The sequence below is a fragment of the Nothobranchius furzeri genome, chromosome 18, assembly GCF_043380555.1.
Source record: "Nothobranchius furzeri strain GRZ-AD chromosome 18, NfurGRZ-RIMD1, whole genome shotgun sequence".
In the NCBI taxonomy this organism is placed as follows: domain Eukaryota; kingdom Metazoa; phylum Chordata; class Actinopteri; order Cyprinodontiformes; family Nothobranchiidae; genus Nothobranchius; species Nothobranchius furzeri.
The window spans coordinates 32998355-33011940 of record NC_091758.1 but is presented as its reverse complement, the minus strand read 5'-3'; the positions used below and the strand labels follow the sequence as shown (position 1 = coordinate 33011940).

The following is a 13586-nucleotide window of genomic DNA, read 5'->3' as shown; positions in this document are numbered from 1 at the left end:
CAACACCTGTAACAGTGTGACTCTTGATTAAATTGAAATACACCTTTATAGTGGGAAAGCTTACAAAATGTATGTAAAGAGGTGTTTGTGGCAGCAGCAGCTCTTTACATGCATGCGTTCCTCAGCACTCTGAAAGCCGGTGACGGGATTATCAGATGAAACATTTAGGTCTTCAAAGTGGATCTAAAAAGTGTCTCTCTTTAGATTCTCTTTCCATACAGGACTTCAGCGCATCTTATGTAATGAACCCTTTGGGCGCGGGGGCGCTTAAATCAGCACCAGACTGAGCAGAGGAAGGAAGACGTTCAAGCAAGCAAGTTCAGTTTAGAGACGAGAAATCCGAGGTCGGCAGTTGAGTTTCAAGCGCGCCACCCACAACCAATCAGCTGGCTGGAGCCAGCTCAGCCTCACTCGGAGTTGTTTGGGATATGTTGTGCGTAAAACCACCTGCCCGACGCGTCAGCGGTGCCATGGCTTCAGAGGCTCAGCTCCTTCTCGCACCAGCGGAATAATTTACCCCCCCAACACGGATGTCGAGTGTTCTGGTACGATGTTGATCTTTAACTGACCGCCATCTCAATCAGGATGGTGCCTCCTTCCGTCCGTCCCCACAGATTCCGCTGCGCCGCGGAGCTATGCTGAGAAACAGAGGGAGGATTTTTCACCGCAGGTAAGCTTTTCAGAGATGTTTACCAAATTTAGCCTTACATTAAAAATAAGAAAAAAGCCCGCATCTTCAATATAGAGAGCAACAATATTAGCAAAGAGTTTTGCACTTTTATAACAAAAACAAGAAACATCTTGTTTGTTTGAAAGATACGTAGACAGCTTGAGTGCTCGTGGTCATTATTAATTGTGGAGTCTAAGCGGTCCTTCACGTGCGCTAAGTGCGCTTCCTCTCATGCTGGATGAATCATTTGTGGATCTGTAATGTGATTTTCCTTGTCTAATGTAGTGTGTAATGGAATTCCTTGTTATCTGGACTGTGGCTGAAGAATGTGAGAATGGACACAGTGAAGATATTCAGAGAGAGGGAGAGCGAGAGCGAGAGCGAGAGAGACAGACAGAGAGAGACAGAGAGAGGGGGGGGAGAGAGAGAGAGAGAGAGAGAGAGAGAGAGAGAGAGAGAGAGAGAGAGAGAGAGAGAGAGAGAGAGAGAGAGAGAGAGAGAGAGAGAGAGAGAGAGAGAGAGAGAGAGAGAGAGTGTGTGTGTGTGTGTGTGTGTGTGTGTGTGTGTGTGTGTGTGTGTTTAGAACCATCCTCAAACCCACATTAGTCATGCTTCTCCACAGCAAGTAACTGTGAAATCTAGTGAAGCTGCATGATGTTTTCCTGTGGGGGGTGGGGGGTGGGGGGGGGTGGGGGGGTCAAAGGTTGCATGTCTGCTTTAGCTTCTCCCTGTAAGTCTGTATTTGTCTCATTGCCGCTCCTTTTTCCTACAATTCAGCTCCATTTGTTTCTAAGTTCAGGACTGGTCCAGCTATTAATTTAATGCTGCTTCCTGAGTGGCTGTTATCTAATTTCATTATTAGTCAAGGGTTGAGAGATGAATTTGCTAGATTAGGTCTTGGCAAGCTGCAGGATGAACTGGCTGCTGGTGCTTGTTTGGATGTTGCAAATCCATGCTGGTGGATTTGCAACACAAAATGTCAAATCTGGACATGCCCGGATTTCACAGCCACTCATCTGCAGATTTGTTGCTGCAGTGACCGCCTCCCCTGGCATCCTTAATGTTGTTTGCCATAAATGTATTTCTGATTTTACCAACAAACAAAAAAAAAACATTTGATTTGTCCCATTAGATGTGGATTTGAAACAAGAGGAAGTCAAGGTCAACAGCAGACCAACAAATCAGATCAGTAATAATATTTTTAGTTGCACCACCCACTTTTTCTCCATTTTCAGCCTTCTGAGTGATATTTTCCAAACATGTTTATGTGAAACTGGGGGGTGAGTGATGCAACAGTTGAACATAGAGCAGATGGTGATTTCATGGCTCATGCTGCTGAGAGCTTGTGAGAGGAATGACGATTGCCAAACAAAATGAAACAGTCCGTGCCCTGAATCCAGGTCTCTAACCCTTTATAATTATTACCACAATCATCTAAATTATAGTACAAAAAAAATCAGCCATGGTGTAAAATAGCAGCCTGTCATTTTTGATACCTTTTATAATCAAATTTGGTTCCAACTTCATATGACATGTTTTCTTTTTCCAGCTGTCAAACTGCCAGGAAATTTTTGGGACTCCACTCTTTGATCGGCTCAGCGTTTGAACCGTTGTTCAAATCATGGAGAGCCTGAGCGAGCTGCAAAACCCACTGTTAGAAAAAACCAGCAGACACACGGTTCATAAGGACTACCAGGGCTTCCAGTGTGACTACCAACCATACCAGGAAAAACTCATCGGTTACTACTACACCGAGACCAGCGGGAAACACAAGACTCCACAATTCCTGGATGCAACATCCCTTCATCTAGCAGTGGAAACTTTCTACAGGCCCAACTTCATCCTGTTCAAGGACAATGTCAGCCTTCACAGTAAGGATTCAAAGAACGAGAGCTTTGAGACCACTTTCACAGAGGGCAAGGAGGCCCTTTCAGACGGCGCTTTTATAGAAAACACAGGAGAGAACGATCAAGGAGGGAAAGATGTGAAGATTCAGACGGTGTCGTATGACGTGGAGGATGACCATTGTCCTGATTATGAGGTTAGAGATCAAACATCAATGCAAAAACACATGGTTCAGCAATAACATATGAGAATTCTTTCACAACAACTTTTTCACAACTATTAACAGTCACATTACTTCCTGTTAATTCCTGAATGTGAAAATTTGTCTAAACAAGAAAAATGGCTGATTGTTTTTAACTCAGTGTCCTATTCTGGGCCTGCAGAGTGACAGATGAAGGTGGTGAGGAAAATAAATACCTAGAAGAACAAGAAGAAATGCTGCCATCTTGATTTATTTGGGACAAAAAGCAGAAAAAATACAAAAACTGTTGTTGTTTTTTTTTGTAAAGATGGCTTTAGTATAAAAGTGTCTTTAGGAAGGCCCATTATAAAACTTCATTATGTAGACTTAATATGTGAGAAGAATGGAAATATTCAAAACTACGTTTGACAAAAGCAAGCTACTTTTTTATTTCAGTCATTTCATTTGAAAATTACATTTATTTTCTATAATAAAATAATTACAATAACAAAATCTTAGATTTTTACACACAACACAATGGAATAAGATCAATTCTGCAGCGTTTGTTGGAGCAATTATGATATTGAGTAGAAACTTGAAATTAAAGACACTCTTCCCTGTTTCTGTCAGGACCGAGTTATAGACGTATTCTTACATTTTCTGTTCTAATAGACTGCCAGTGTGATTCAGTCTCATTATGCACACTTCCCACCAATACATCCATTTGCTGGGGGTCTTAACATTTCATGTGTTTTAATAGTTGTCACACCCTGTCCTGTCTCCCCATTTAGTTCAGCCTGCGTCTCTGTTAATTGCTCCCACCTGCCTCTCATTTTCCAATCACCCAAGCTCCCAGCCCTCTTGTATTTAAACCCCTCCAGTTCTGTGTTTCTTGTTGGCTCATTGTTCCCATGTCCTGCGTGCGTTTGTTATTAAAACCTTTTACGTTACCCAATTTGTCTACCTGCCTGATTCCTCCCCCGCGTGTGGATCCTCACCTCCGTTCCACTCACCGGCACGTTGTGACAGAATGAGCCGACCCACAGAAGGATCCAGCGGGGAGGTTATCCCTTGGAAGAACCTGCTCCAGTTTCTCGCCGTGGACCACCGGCCGGCTCCTCTTCCTCCGGCATTGCCTCGCCGCGGACGCCACCACCAAGCCCGGGCCTCAGCGATCCTCACCACCCTCCCAGAGCTGGATGGAGAGTTGGACGGGGAGGCGCAGATGGACCGCTCCTGCTATGTGGGCACCAGACTGGCTGTGTGCTCCCCCGGAGTTGGCCCACGGCGTTGGGAAGGATGTCGGGCTCCACCGTCACCCCTTGTCCCAGGACGGAGCTGCGAGCTCGCAGCTGCCCCGGCTCGGCGCGCCAGCTTGGACCCGCCCCCAGTCAGACCAGCAGTCCTGTCTCCGGTCCAATCAGCGTCTCCGTCATCTGTAGGCAGCGGAACCATGCCTACAGCCCAGCTGACAGAGCTCGCCGGTCTCCAGGCAGAGCTTGGCCGGATCCGTCAGCTCGTCAGCCTCCGGGAGTTCCAGCTGGACACCCTATCCTCCCCGTATCTCCAGGAGAAGGTTTCTGTCCAGCCAGCGGCCCCGTCTCCAGTCCAGTCAGCAGCTCTCTCATCTCCAGGCCAAAGGACCGAGCTCGCAGCCCATCCAACAGAGTTCGCCGGTCTCCAAGCTGAGCTGGTCCAACTCCGTCAGATCCTCAGTCTCCAGGAGTTCCAGCTGGACAATCTATCCTCCCTGCTTTTCCAGTTACCGGTTCCACCAGGTCCTGTGCCACCAGTCCAGTCAGCGCCAGGTCCCGCGCCACCAGTCCAGTCAGCGCCAGGTCCCGCACCATCAGTCCAGTCAGCGCCAGTTCCAGCGGTGGTCCAGGACGCTCCGCCCCCAGGCCAGCCTGCCCAAGAGCCTCCGCCCCCAGGCCAGCCTGTCCAGTGGTCAGCGCCCAGTCCGGCGGCACCAGCCAAGGAAGCGGTCCCGACTGCAGCGGCTCCGCCTCCACTCCAGAAGTCGAAGGTTCCGGTCCAGAAGTCGAAGGTTCCGGTCCAGAAGTCGACGGTCCAGGTCCAAAAGTCGACGGTCCAGGTCCAAAAGTCGGCGGTCCAGAAGCCGGCGCCTCCGGACCAGAAGCCGACAGTCCAGGTCCAGAAGTCAGCGGTCCAGAAGCCGGCGCCTCCAGACCAGAAGCCGACAGAGGTCGACGCTCCTTCCCGTCCAGAGGTCGACTCTCCTTTCGGTCAAGAGGTCGACTCCCCTTCCAGTCCAGAGGTTGATGCCCCTTCCGGTCCCGAGGTCGATGCCCCTTCCGGTCCCGAGGTTGACGTCCCCTCCAGTCCGACGTCTCCCCCTTCAGTCCAGAGGCCGACGTCTCCCCCTCCAGTTCAGTGGTCGACGTCTCCTCCTCCGGCCCAGTGGTCGACGTCTCCTCCTCCGGTCCAGTGGTCGGCGCCGTCCCTGGTCCAGTGGTCGACGCCGTCCCCAGTCCAGTGGTCGACGCCGCCGTCCCCAGTCCAGAGGTCGTCGCCACCACCTCCAGTCCGGGAGTCAAGGTTCGTCTCCTCCGGCGTCTCTGCCTCCGGTCACCGCCGGTTCTGCCCTCGCCAGGCGCGGGCCCCCAAGAACCCGTCGGCGCCTCCTCCTCTGCCACAGATGCAGGCCCCCAGGAGCCTGTCGTCGCCTCCTCCTCTGCCACAGACGCAGGCCCCCAAGAACCCGTCGGCGCCTCCTCCTCTGCCACAGATGCAGGCCCCCAGGAGCCTGTCGTCGCCTCCTCCTCTGCCACAGACACAGGCCCCCAAGAGCCCGTCGTTGCCTCCTCCTCTGCCACAGACGCAGGCCCCCAAGAACCCGTCGGCGCCTCCTCCTCTGCCACAGATGCAGGCCCCCAGGAGCCTGTCGTCGTCTCCTCCTCTGCCACAGACGCAGGCCCCCAAGAGCCCGTCATCGCCTCCTCTGCCCCAGACGCAGGCCCCCGGACTCTACTGGTCCCTGCCTCCTCTCCATCGACCCCTCGGTCCCTCTTGGCCCTCCCTCCGGATCCCCCTCCTCCCACCCTGCTCTGTGTTCCTATGGGCGTCTGGAATCCGCCCTTTGAGAGAGGGGGGGGGGGGGGGGGGGGGTACTGTCACACCCTGTCCTGTCTCCCCATTTGGTTCAGCCTGCGTCTCTGTCAATTGCTCCCACCTGCCTCTCGTTTTCCAATCACCCAAGCTCCCAGCCCTCTTGTATTTAAACCCCTCCAGTTCTGTGTCTCTTGTTGGCTCATTGTTCTCATGTCCTGCGTGCGTTTGTTATTAAAACCTTTTACGTTACCCAGTTTGTCTACCTGCCTGATTCCTCCCCAGCGTGTGGATCCCCACCTCTGTTCCACTCACCGGCACGTCGTGACAATAGTGTGCTTTAGTTTTATTAATCAATAAGAAATTACATATTTGATTTGACCAGTTTAAGATATTTTCTCTGCTTTTGGGCTGTAACCATTCCCCCTGAAGAAGAAATGAGCAAAGTATTTTCTGATGTGTTGAAAATCTAATTTTAACTAGGGACACTTATAAAATACCCAGAGCTTTGAAGAATAACACCCGAACAGAGCTGATTGCACCAGCTCCTGTCTCTCGAAGGCCTGGCAGATGGATGGAGATGGTGGAACAAGCTCCATTAATGCTGTAAGTAATGTCCTGCTTTGGTGTTAAGCAGGACTGGGCTGATGCATGACCACCATAATAGGTGAGCCTCAAGCTCAAGTTATTCTTCCTCAATTCAAAAGAGCAAGAGAATGTGATAAATAGAGCTTTGATGACAAGTCTGTTTTCTTTGCTGGAAAATGAGCACTTGCGTTCCTTTGCTTTTCTTTATGCATGTGTGTTTCGATGTGTGTGTTGTGCAATCCCTATAAACTCAACCATCATGCTGATGAACAGCAGCACACTTAAAACTGGGATATGTAGTTAACATTCTTAAAGTAACTTAGTTACTTAAAGTTAACATCTGACCCTTTTGCATTTCCCCTAAGACCCCCCCCCCCCCCCCCCCCCACACACACACACACACTCACACACAAGCTGTTAATGAATAAGAATGTTCCCCGGTTCCCAGCATGCACTGTCGGGTGACACACGGACAATTTAGCACACCAACCTAGCTTGAATGCTAACCTGACCTGCATTGAATTAATCTTAGTCTGTAAACTTGAAGCTAACTGTAAAAGGGGGTGGGTGGGGTGGGGGTGGGGGGGTGGGGGGGGGGGTGGGGGGGCAGGTAACAAAGCAACAAGACCCTGGGCATGGCACCACTATGGCTGCCCTGAGATCGTGTGTGTGTGTGTGTGTGTGTGTGTGTGTGTGTGTGTGTGTGTGTGTGTGTGTGTGTGTGTGTGTGTGTGTGTGTGTGTGTGTGTGTGTGTGTGTGTGTGTGTGTGTGTGTGTGTGTGTGTGTGTGTGTGTGTGTGTGTGTGTGTGTGTGTGTGTGTGTGTGTGCATTGTGGAGTCGACCATTCCCTCCAGATGCTAACGAGGCCTTGGAGAGAGCTGTGACAGGGCTGTTAAAGGCACTGTGCCTCAGTGGAGCTCCATCAGTTATCTGGACAGACAGGACTAGGGGAGAGTTGGTCCTCAGCCGGGCTGTCAGAAGAACTGAACACACCAGTCACTCAGATCTGTTATCAGGTCTCGCCATAAAGATAACAGGAGATTACTTGTGTTTGCAACAGCAAAGTCTATTTATTTGATGTCAGATTATACAGTTATGACCACCTGCTGTTCGGATGGATCTCACCCAGCAGGTAGACCGTGTTCATAAAGCAGATAACGGGGAGTTTCATGACCTTTTGTTGGCGGTGCTTGCTGTTTTGCAAACTGCATGCCATCTTCTATTCTCTACTTGCCACAAACATAAAGAAATGCCTTGCTAAATGGCTCAAATTAGATCCTGCAGTTCGGTAAGATCAGAAGGCGCAATAAAAAGTGTGTATAGCAAGCTAAAAAATGTGTTTTCCTCCATGCTTGAATGCTTCCTCACTTTTTTTCTCCTTGCCTCTTTGACTGTTCTTTAATTACCTGTGAAATGGTTGGATGAGGTTCTACCTCATGCATTGATTTTTGTTTTGTGTTCCGTTTTGTTCGATCCTTGGAGGCAGCAAAGACTCACAAATGAAACCTGCCTCTTATGGGGGCCATTTATTCAGGCAAACATCCTCTCAGTCTGCAGGACAGCAACAAGAAGTATGGCCACCTTCTCTTAAAGGTCAACCACACAGTCACATTTCCATTCTTGCTGCAGGCAGGATAGGCCTCGTAGTCTGAGTGCATTCGAATCTATCTTTCATTAGGCTGCTCAGTACGCATGGCCTTGAATTTAATATCAAGGAACAGCATAGGCACACCTTGCCTTGCTGGATGCAGGATGCTTTAAGTGAGGATGGTGGAGGTCTCAACGGCTGGAGAAGCAATTTAGCACATAAATGACTCTGTCTTCTTGCTGTTTCTCCTGTCACCTCGCGATGATAGAACAATCCGTTAATCCCGAGTTATTTGTCACGCTGCTCATGGATGTTGACAAAAGCACCAAATCCTCTTCAGCTGGCTGAGCACATCCTGTCATGTGGTGGTAGCAGAAACAAGGGCAGATGTTTTGGCTGAAGAAGGTAGATGTGGGAGGTCACAGCAATCTCACTGGTGACGAGTTGGAGAAACGTAATTACAAGCAAATATGCAAAAACACATCACTTTTTGCATATGACCAGGTCACGTGATGCTTGCAATGTTTTTTTGAACACATTCCAACATTTATGGCGGCCGCAAATCCCTCCCAAAGTTGTCTCAGATTTCTTGTTTTTTCTGATGTCCAGAAAATAAACTGTGGAGTGTTTCAGATGTCTGCTGGCCTGACATCGGAGCAGAATCTATGGTTTCAAGCAGTCTTCGCATGCAACTGGACAGAGCTAGGACCAATCATAGCAATAAACGATGTGACGTATTCAAAGAGATAGAAGTCAGTCAACGTGGCAGTCTGCCAAAGATCGCAAAAGAAAGGCCCAAGTCTAAAGTGTCCAAAGTTGATGTCAAAGTGGTTACAAACCAACTCCGCAACGGTTGTTTTTCTACGTTGCAGCTCTGTTGTAATGGTAAAAATATAAAATAAACTCTACCATAATGTTGCTAAACTAGCCCAATATCTCTCCACAAACAGAGCGCTGTGATTGGCCCAGCCTAAAATTTTCCAAGCCAACGGTAGACCTGCCTTGGCTACAATGGAGCGTGGCTACAACAACCTGCAGAGCTAACTGTTTTGCTAGTCTAGATTCCTAGGCTAGATGTCTGCAACAGCAAACAGGCAATTCTGATTTGGCACAGAAATCTTTGAGGAAATGTTTACAATCCCTACAACATGTCAGCAAGACTCTTCAGGTCAGAATGGGATATTGTTAACCCCACAAAGATTTCAGGACACTTTGGAAACCTCCTCATGAAAGTCGATTTTTCACCAGCAACGGCCCATGAGATACTGGTTTAAGTTGGAGAAACATGGACCCTGTCAAGACTTTGAAGATGTTCAAAGTAAATCTGACTATGCGTCGGTCCTCCTTACTCTTACATATTGCAGGTGTCACTTTCAAGATCAAAGTTGCAAATTTTGTATTAGTTCAAAGTATGTTATTTTTTCTACAGAAGCCCTGAAAAGCAAGCAGGAAGAAAGATACGAAGGCTGTCCTATTTTTTAAATCTGACCAAACTTTTTATTTTTCCTCCTAACTTTTTTTTTTTACCTTTTAGGGCTACCTTTAAAAAATGCACTGAAACACATATTTTGCATAATTGAATGTGTTTTACTCAGAAACCTAAAGATTCTGTGTGCATCTGTTGTTTTCCAGAGTGACAGCTCCAGCGATAGTGAAAGCGAGGACAACTTCATTGTACTGCCCCCTCGGGACTACTTGGGCCTGGCCATCTTTTCCATGCTCTGCTGCTTCTGGCCACTGGGCATCGTTGCCTTTTACTACTCTCACAAGGTAAAGGTCCAGAAACCTCAAGCCTGTCATTAATTGTGATTGCACCGTATTCTGTTTAAGGTCAGTGAGCACAAGCACTCAGACAAGCACTACCACGGCCCATTTTCCACCCTGCGACCCTGTTTGCAATTCTTCTGGATGATTGACTAGGTAAATTTGGCGGGTTCTGGCTTTTTGTCAGTCATCTGTGAAGAGAAAAACCATTAATGCTGAGGTTTTCACTCCCGGCGTGTGCTGTGCTTTAGCAATGTGCCTCAAATATATTATTTTTGAGCTGTTACATCAGTGTCTGAAACCTCAGTCTGATGTCAATATCTCCAGCTTCAGACCCTGCAACCGCAAATAAACAGCAGCAACATCTCTTGCAACATCTTTCATAATAATTGCAAATAAATTATTCCAAAAACTGAAAATAATGTGTCCAATGAGTTCAAATACAAGCCAGACTCTCTCTCTCTCTCTCTCTGTCTGTAACCAAAACACCCAAACAGCACATTCGTCACTGTCAGAGGCAAAATGACCTAATTGCCATGGTAACTAATGGCTCCCTGAGAGAATTTCTTGTTTTTTCTCCTTTTAACTGTGGCTTAACACCTACTCATACACTCATTGCTGATGAGTAACACACAGGCTCATTTCACTCTCTGCTTTTGTTTTGTCAGACTGGCAAGGCCATTGCTAAGGGAGACTTCTCCAGAGCAGGAATGAGTTCCAGAAGAGCCCTATTCCTGGCTGCACTGTCCATAACCATCGGAACAGGGATGTATGTGGGGGTGGTCGTTGCCCTCATTGCCTACCTGTCCAAACCTGGACATGTATAGCACTGGGACCAACTGCTTGAGGGGGAAAAGAGGCAAGCAGAAGCCAAGTTGGTGAAAAAGAAAAGAGTAGAATGGACAGATGCTTTTGCCTCTCATGAACTTGTTCAGCTGTGATGATGCCTGGCTTGCAGCAAAGAGACAAGAGTGTTCTGATCCAGAAAGAGGCTGCAGAGGATGAAAACACTCCATTTGAGTAGCTTCAACCACATATTGATCCAAACTGATTCTTTGTTTCTTGTACGCAGCACTACCACACGGAACAAGATGGTTGGGAAAGGAAAAGACGACAACTATCCTTGTGCACAGCTGTACTCGTATCAAAAACCAAAATAGTAGAAAAATACTAAACATTATCACCTTAGCAACTCCAAACGACCTAATATGAGCTCAATTTAAAGGTGTTTTTTCCGTCTATGACTGTAAATTGCGTATTCGCTATGTGTAAATACATTTCTTGTAAGAACGAAAAGTTAGTCAAGCTTTATGCAATTGATTGTTGAGAAATAACCCAGAAGAAAGCTTCAAATAGAAATGACTAAATGTTAAATGAGTGTGGAGCTTCACAAAGATGCTGCGGACATTATTGGTGTCTTTTGTGTGCTGTACATTTAGTCAATAAATGCTTTTGGCATGAGTAATCAAACACCTTACACCGTCTCACACTCACTTGTCTTTTTGTCGAAAAACTCTGCAAGTAACAAAAAGAAAAAGGTGTATACTGAGGAAAGGGGTTGTTGCAGGAAGGAAAGAACAAACATTTTCCATCTTTTGACGGTTTTATGTTGGCATCTTTAATGCATCAAACTTTGACTGCAATCTCCACTGTGCATATCACATTTTGGCCAAGAAATGCATAAAAAATGTAGATTTGGTGTTGCCACAATATTTTAAAATAAGTGATTGAATTAGACACGTTGTGCATAAAAAGACTTGTTAAAAATAAAGGTTCAGCCAATTAAACAGTTTGAGCAAAAGGTTTGCACACTGAAACATGAAAAATATTTCTTATAACCCCTCATAATGAAAATTATTTTAATGTAAATGATCTTTATCAGGCTAATTATGCTGGTAATATGTTCAGTGGTAGACAGAACGATGCTAAACTGGCCCAGCTGACTTCATGATCAAGATGGTATCAAAATCCGAGTACAATTGAAAGCAGGTTAATAGTAGGGGCTCTAATCAAAGGAGAATTAGTCATTAATAAATACTTCTGGCTCACAGAAGTAGCATCTGTCATCATGGGGCATCAGCATGAGGTGTAAAGAAAAACACATCTGGTAACTGGCAGGTGATCAGACTGCCTCAGCTAGCGCGGCCCACTTGTACTGAGAGGTAATTTGCAGCTTATGAAACTCTCATTATAAAGATGAACTCACGTTTGAGCCTCCGGTGGTGGAAAAATCATTCAGGCGAGGATCTATCGAGGTGTAAAAATGTGACATGAGTCAGATGAGTCATCCTTCAAAATAATCCTGACAAGTGTGTGAGTGCAGATGGGGTGTTATCACCCAGAGGTCTGAACTCTTAACCTCTGTGGTAGATCTTAGATCTTGGGGACATTTCTTTCGGTTTGAACTGAGTTTATTTTTTCTCACAGAGAAGCATTACTTAAAGAGCAAGTTCACTGAGAAACATAATACTTGTTCTTTTGGAATTCGGATCAGTCACTCCGAGTTTCACATGCAGGCTGAACATTAAATCAGTCTTCTACCCCTATTTCCTGCATTAGCTGTCAAAAGAAAATAGACGGGAAACACATAGAGCCACACAGATCTAGGTTACACTGTAAATTAGCATCCATGGACTCACCTGTCTTAGCTCACAACGGGAGAAGGATGTGTTTGTCTTTGCAGCTGGGAGAGAGCAGAGCACGTCTTAGCTAGTAAAAGCTAACCATTAGCATTAGCGACTCCACAACATGCAGAACTCCTTCAGGCTTGTGTTGCAAAACAAGTGGAGGCAGTGGAAGAGCCGCATTAGCCCGTGCTAGCCAATCAGAGGCGAGATGCTTGAATATGGTGAATAATAATTTGTAAGACACCAAATCCTGCCGTTTTATTCCCCGCACTACTCCGGTTAACTCCTGAACAGAATTGCCAGAACGTTTTCCCCTCACAGAAAACGACTCATTCAGTCGTACTAGAGACCCTTGGAAACGTTTAAAAAGCAGATCAGGATCTGGATAGAGGATCAGGGTTCAATCCTCAGAACCTGTTTTATGTTCCCATGGACAAGACATTACAACTCCATGTACAGTTATCAGTGTATGAGTGTTAATGCAAGGGCTGTGTGTGGATCAGTGGTCTCCGATGTTTTTATTTTATTTGAATTAGGAGATGATTGCTTTTAGGATATTAAAGGGTTAATGTAGAGTGCAAATACATAATATTATAGCCTTTGTTGCATGAGGGTGAATGAAAACAGGTTGTGATGACTGCATAACCTCGTTGAGGTTGAAAATGCACCAAGTGTATCATTTGCAGGGAGTTAATGTTTTTTTTTATTGGTAGATCTCTGAAATGTTTGCTGAAGACAAATTATGAAGTGAATTATGTGATGTGAGAATCAAAGACACCAGATTTGCACTACTTTAAACAACTTTAGGAGGCAATTTCTCTTTGAGAAGAAGTATGTTAATGGTCTACTTAAATTTTACATCCTATTGTCTCCACAGCATTCTTCAGGGTGAATCGTAAAAATCCAACTGCAGCTTGATTCTCCAGGAAATAATCTGAAATGGGCTGACTGGGTACACCAGGGAGCAAAAGCTAATGACCACTGAACAGGGTACAAATTAGGAAAGCTTTTCAGAGACTATTGTCAGTCACAAAGCAATATATTGAGTATTTGCTGTTGCAAGCACAAGCCTGTGCTGTAACTGGCATGTCTCTTCAGCGTCTTTTGGCATCGCTCACTGTCGAGCTTCTAAGTGACTTTAGCTGCCAGCGGCAGGAACTAAGGCTGCTCTCTGAAGTCAGGATGTTAAAACAAAATGAAAGCAGCATTTTGTTCTCCTCGTGGACTTCAAACAAACAACAAAACACCCCATG

General features: G+C 46.4%; 2 protein-coding genes across 2 annotated transcripts in view; one reads left to right on the top strand and one right to left on the bottom strand.

Annotated features, from left to right (window-relative positions):
• The window catches only part of LOC107392426 (delta-like protein 4), a 101370-nt gene that overhangs the window by 80988 nt on the left and 6796 nt on the right, over positions 1 to 13586 (bottom strand). The gene's annotated exons all lie outside the window — the stretch shown is intronic.
• On the top strand, positions 531 to 10674 carry LOC107392422 (synapse differentiation-inducing gene protein 1-like). The gene is made up of 4 exons (XM_015970220.3): positions 531 to 670; positions 2220 to 2711; positions 9575 to 9712; positions 10375 to 10674. The coding sequence occupies exons 2-4, from the start codon at positions 2292 to 2294 to the stop codon at positions 10531 to 10533; spliced, it is 717 nt and encodes a 238-aa protein (XP_015825706.3). The 5' UTR covers positions 531 to 670; positions 2220 to 2291; the 3' UTR covers positions 10534 to 10674.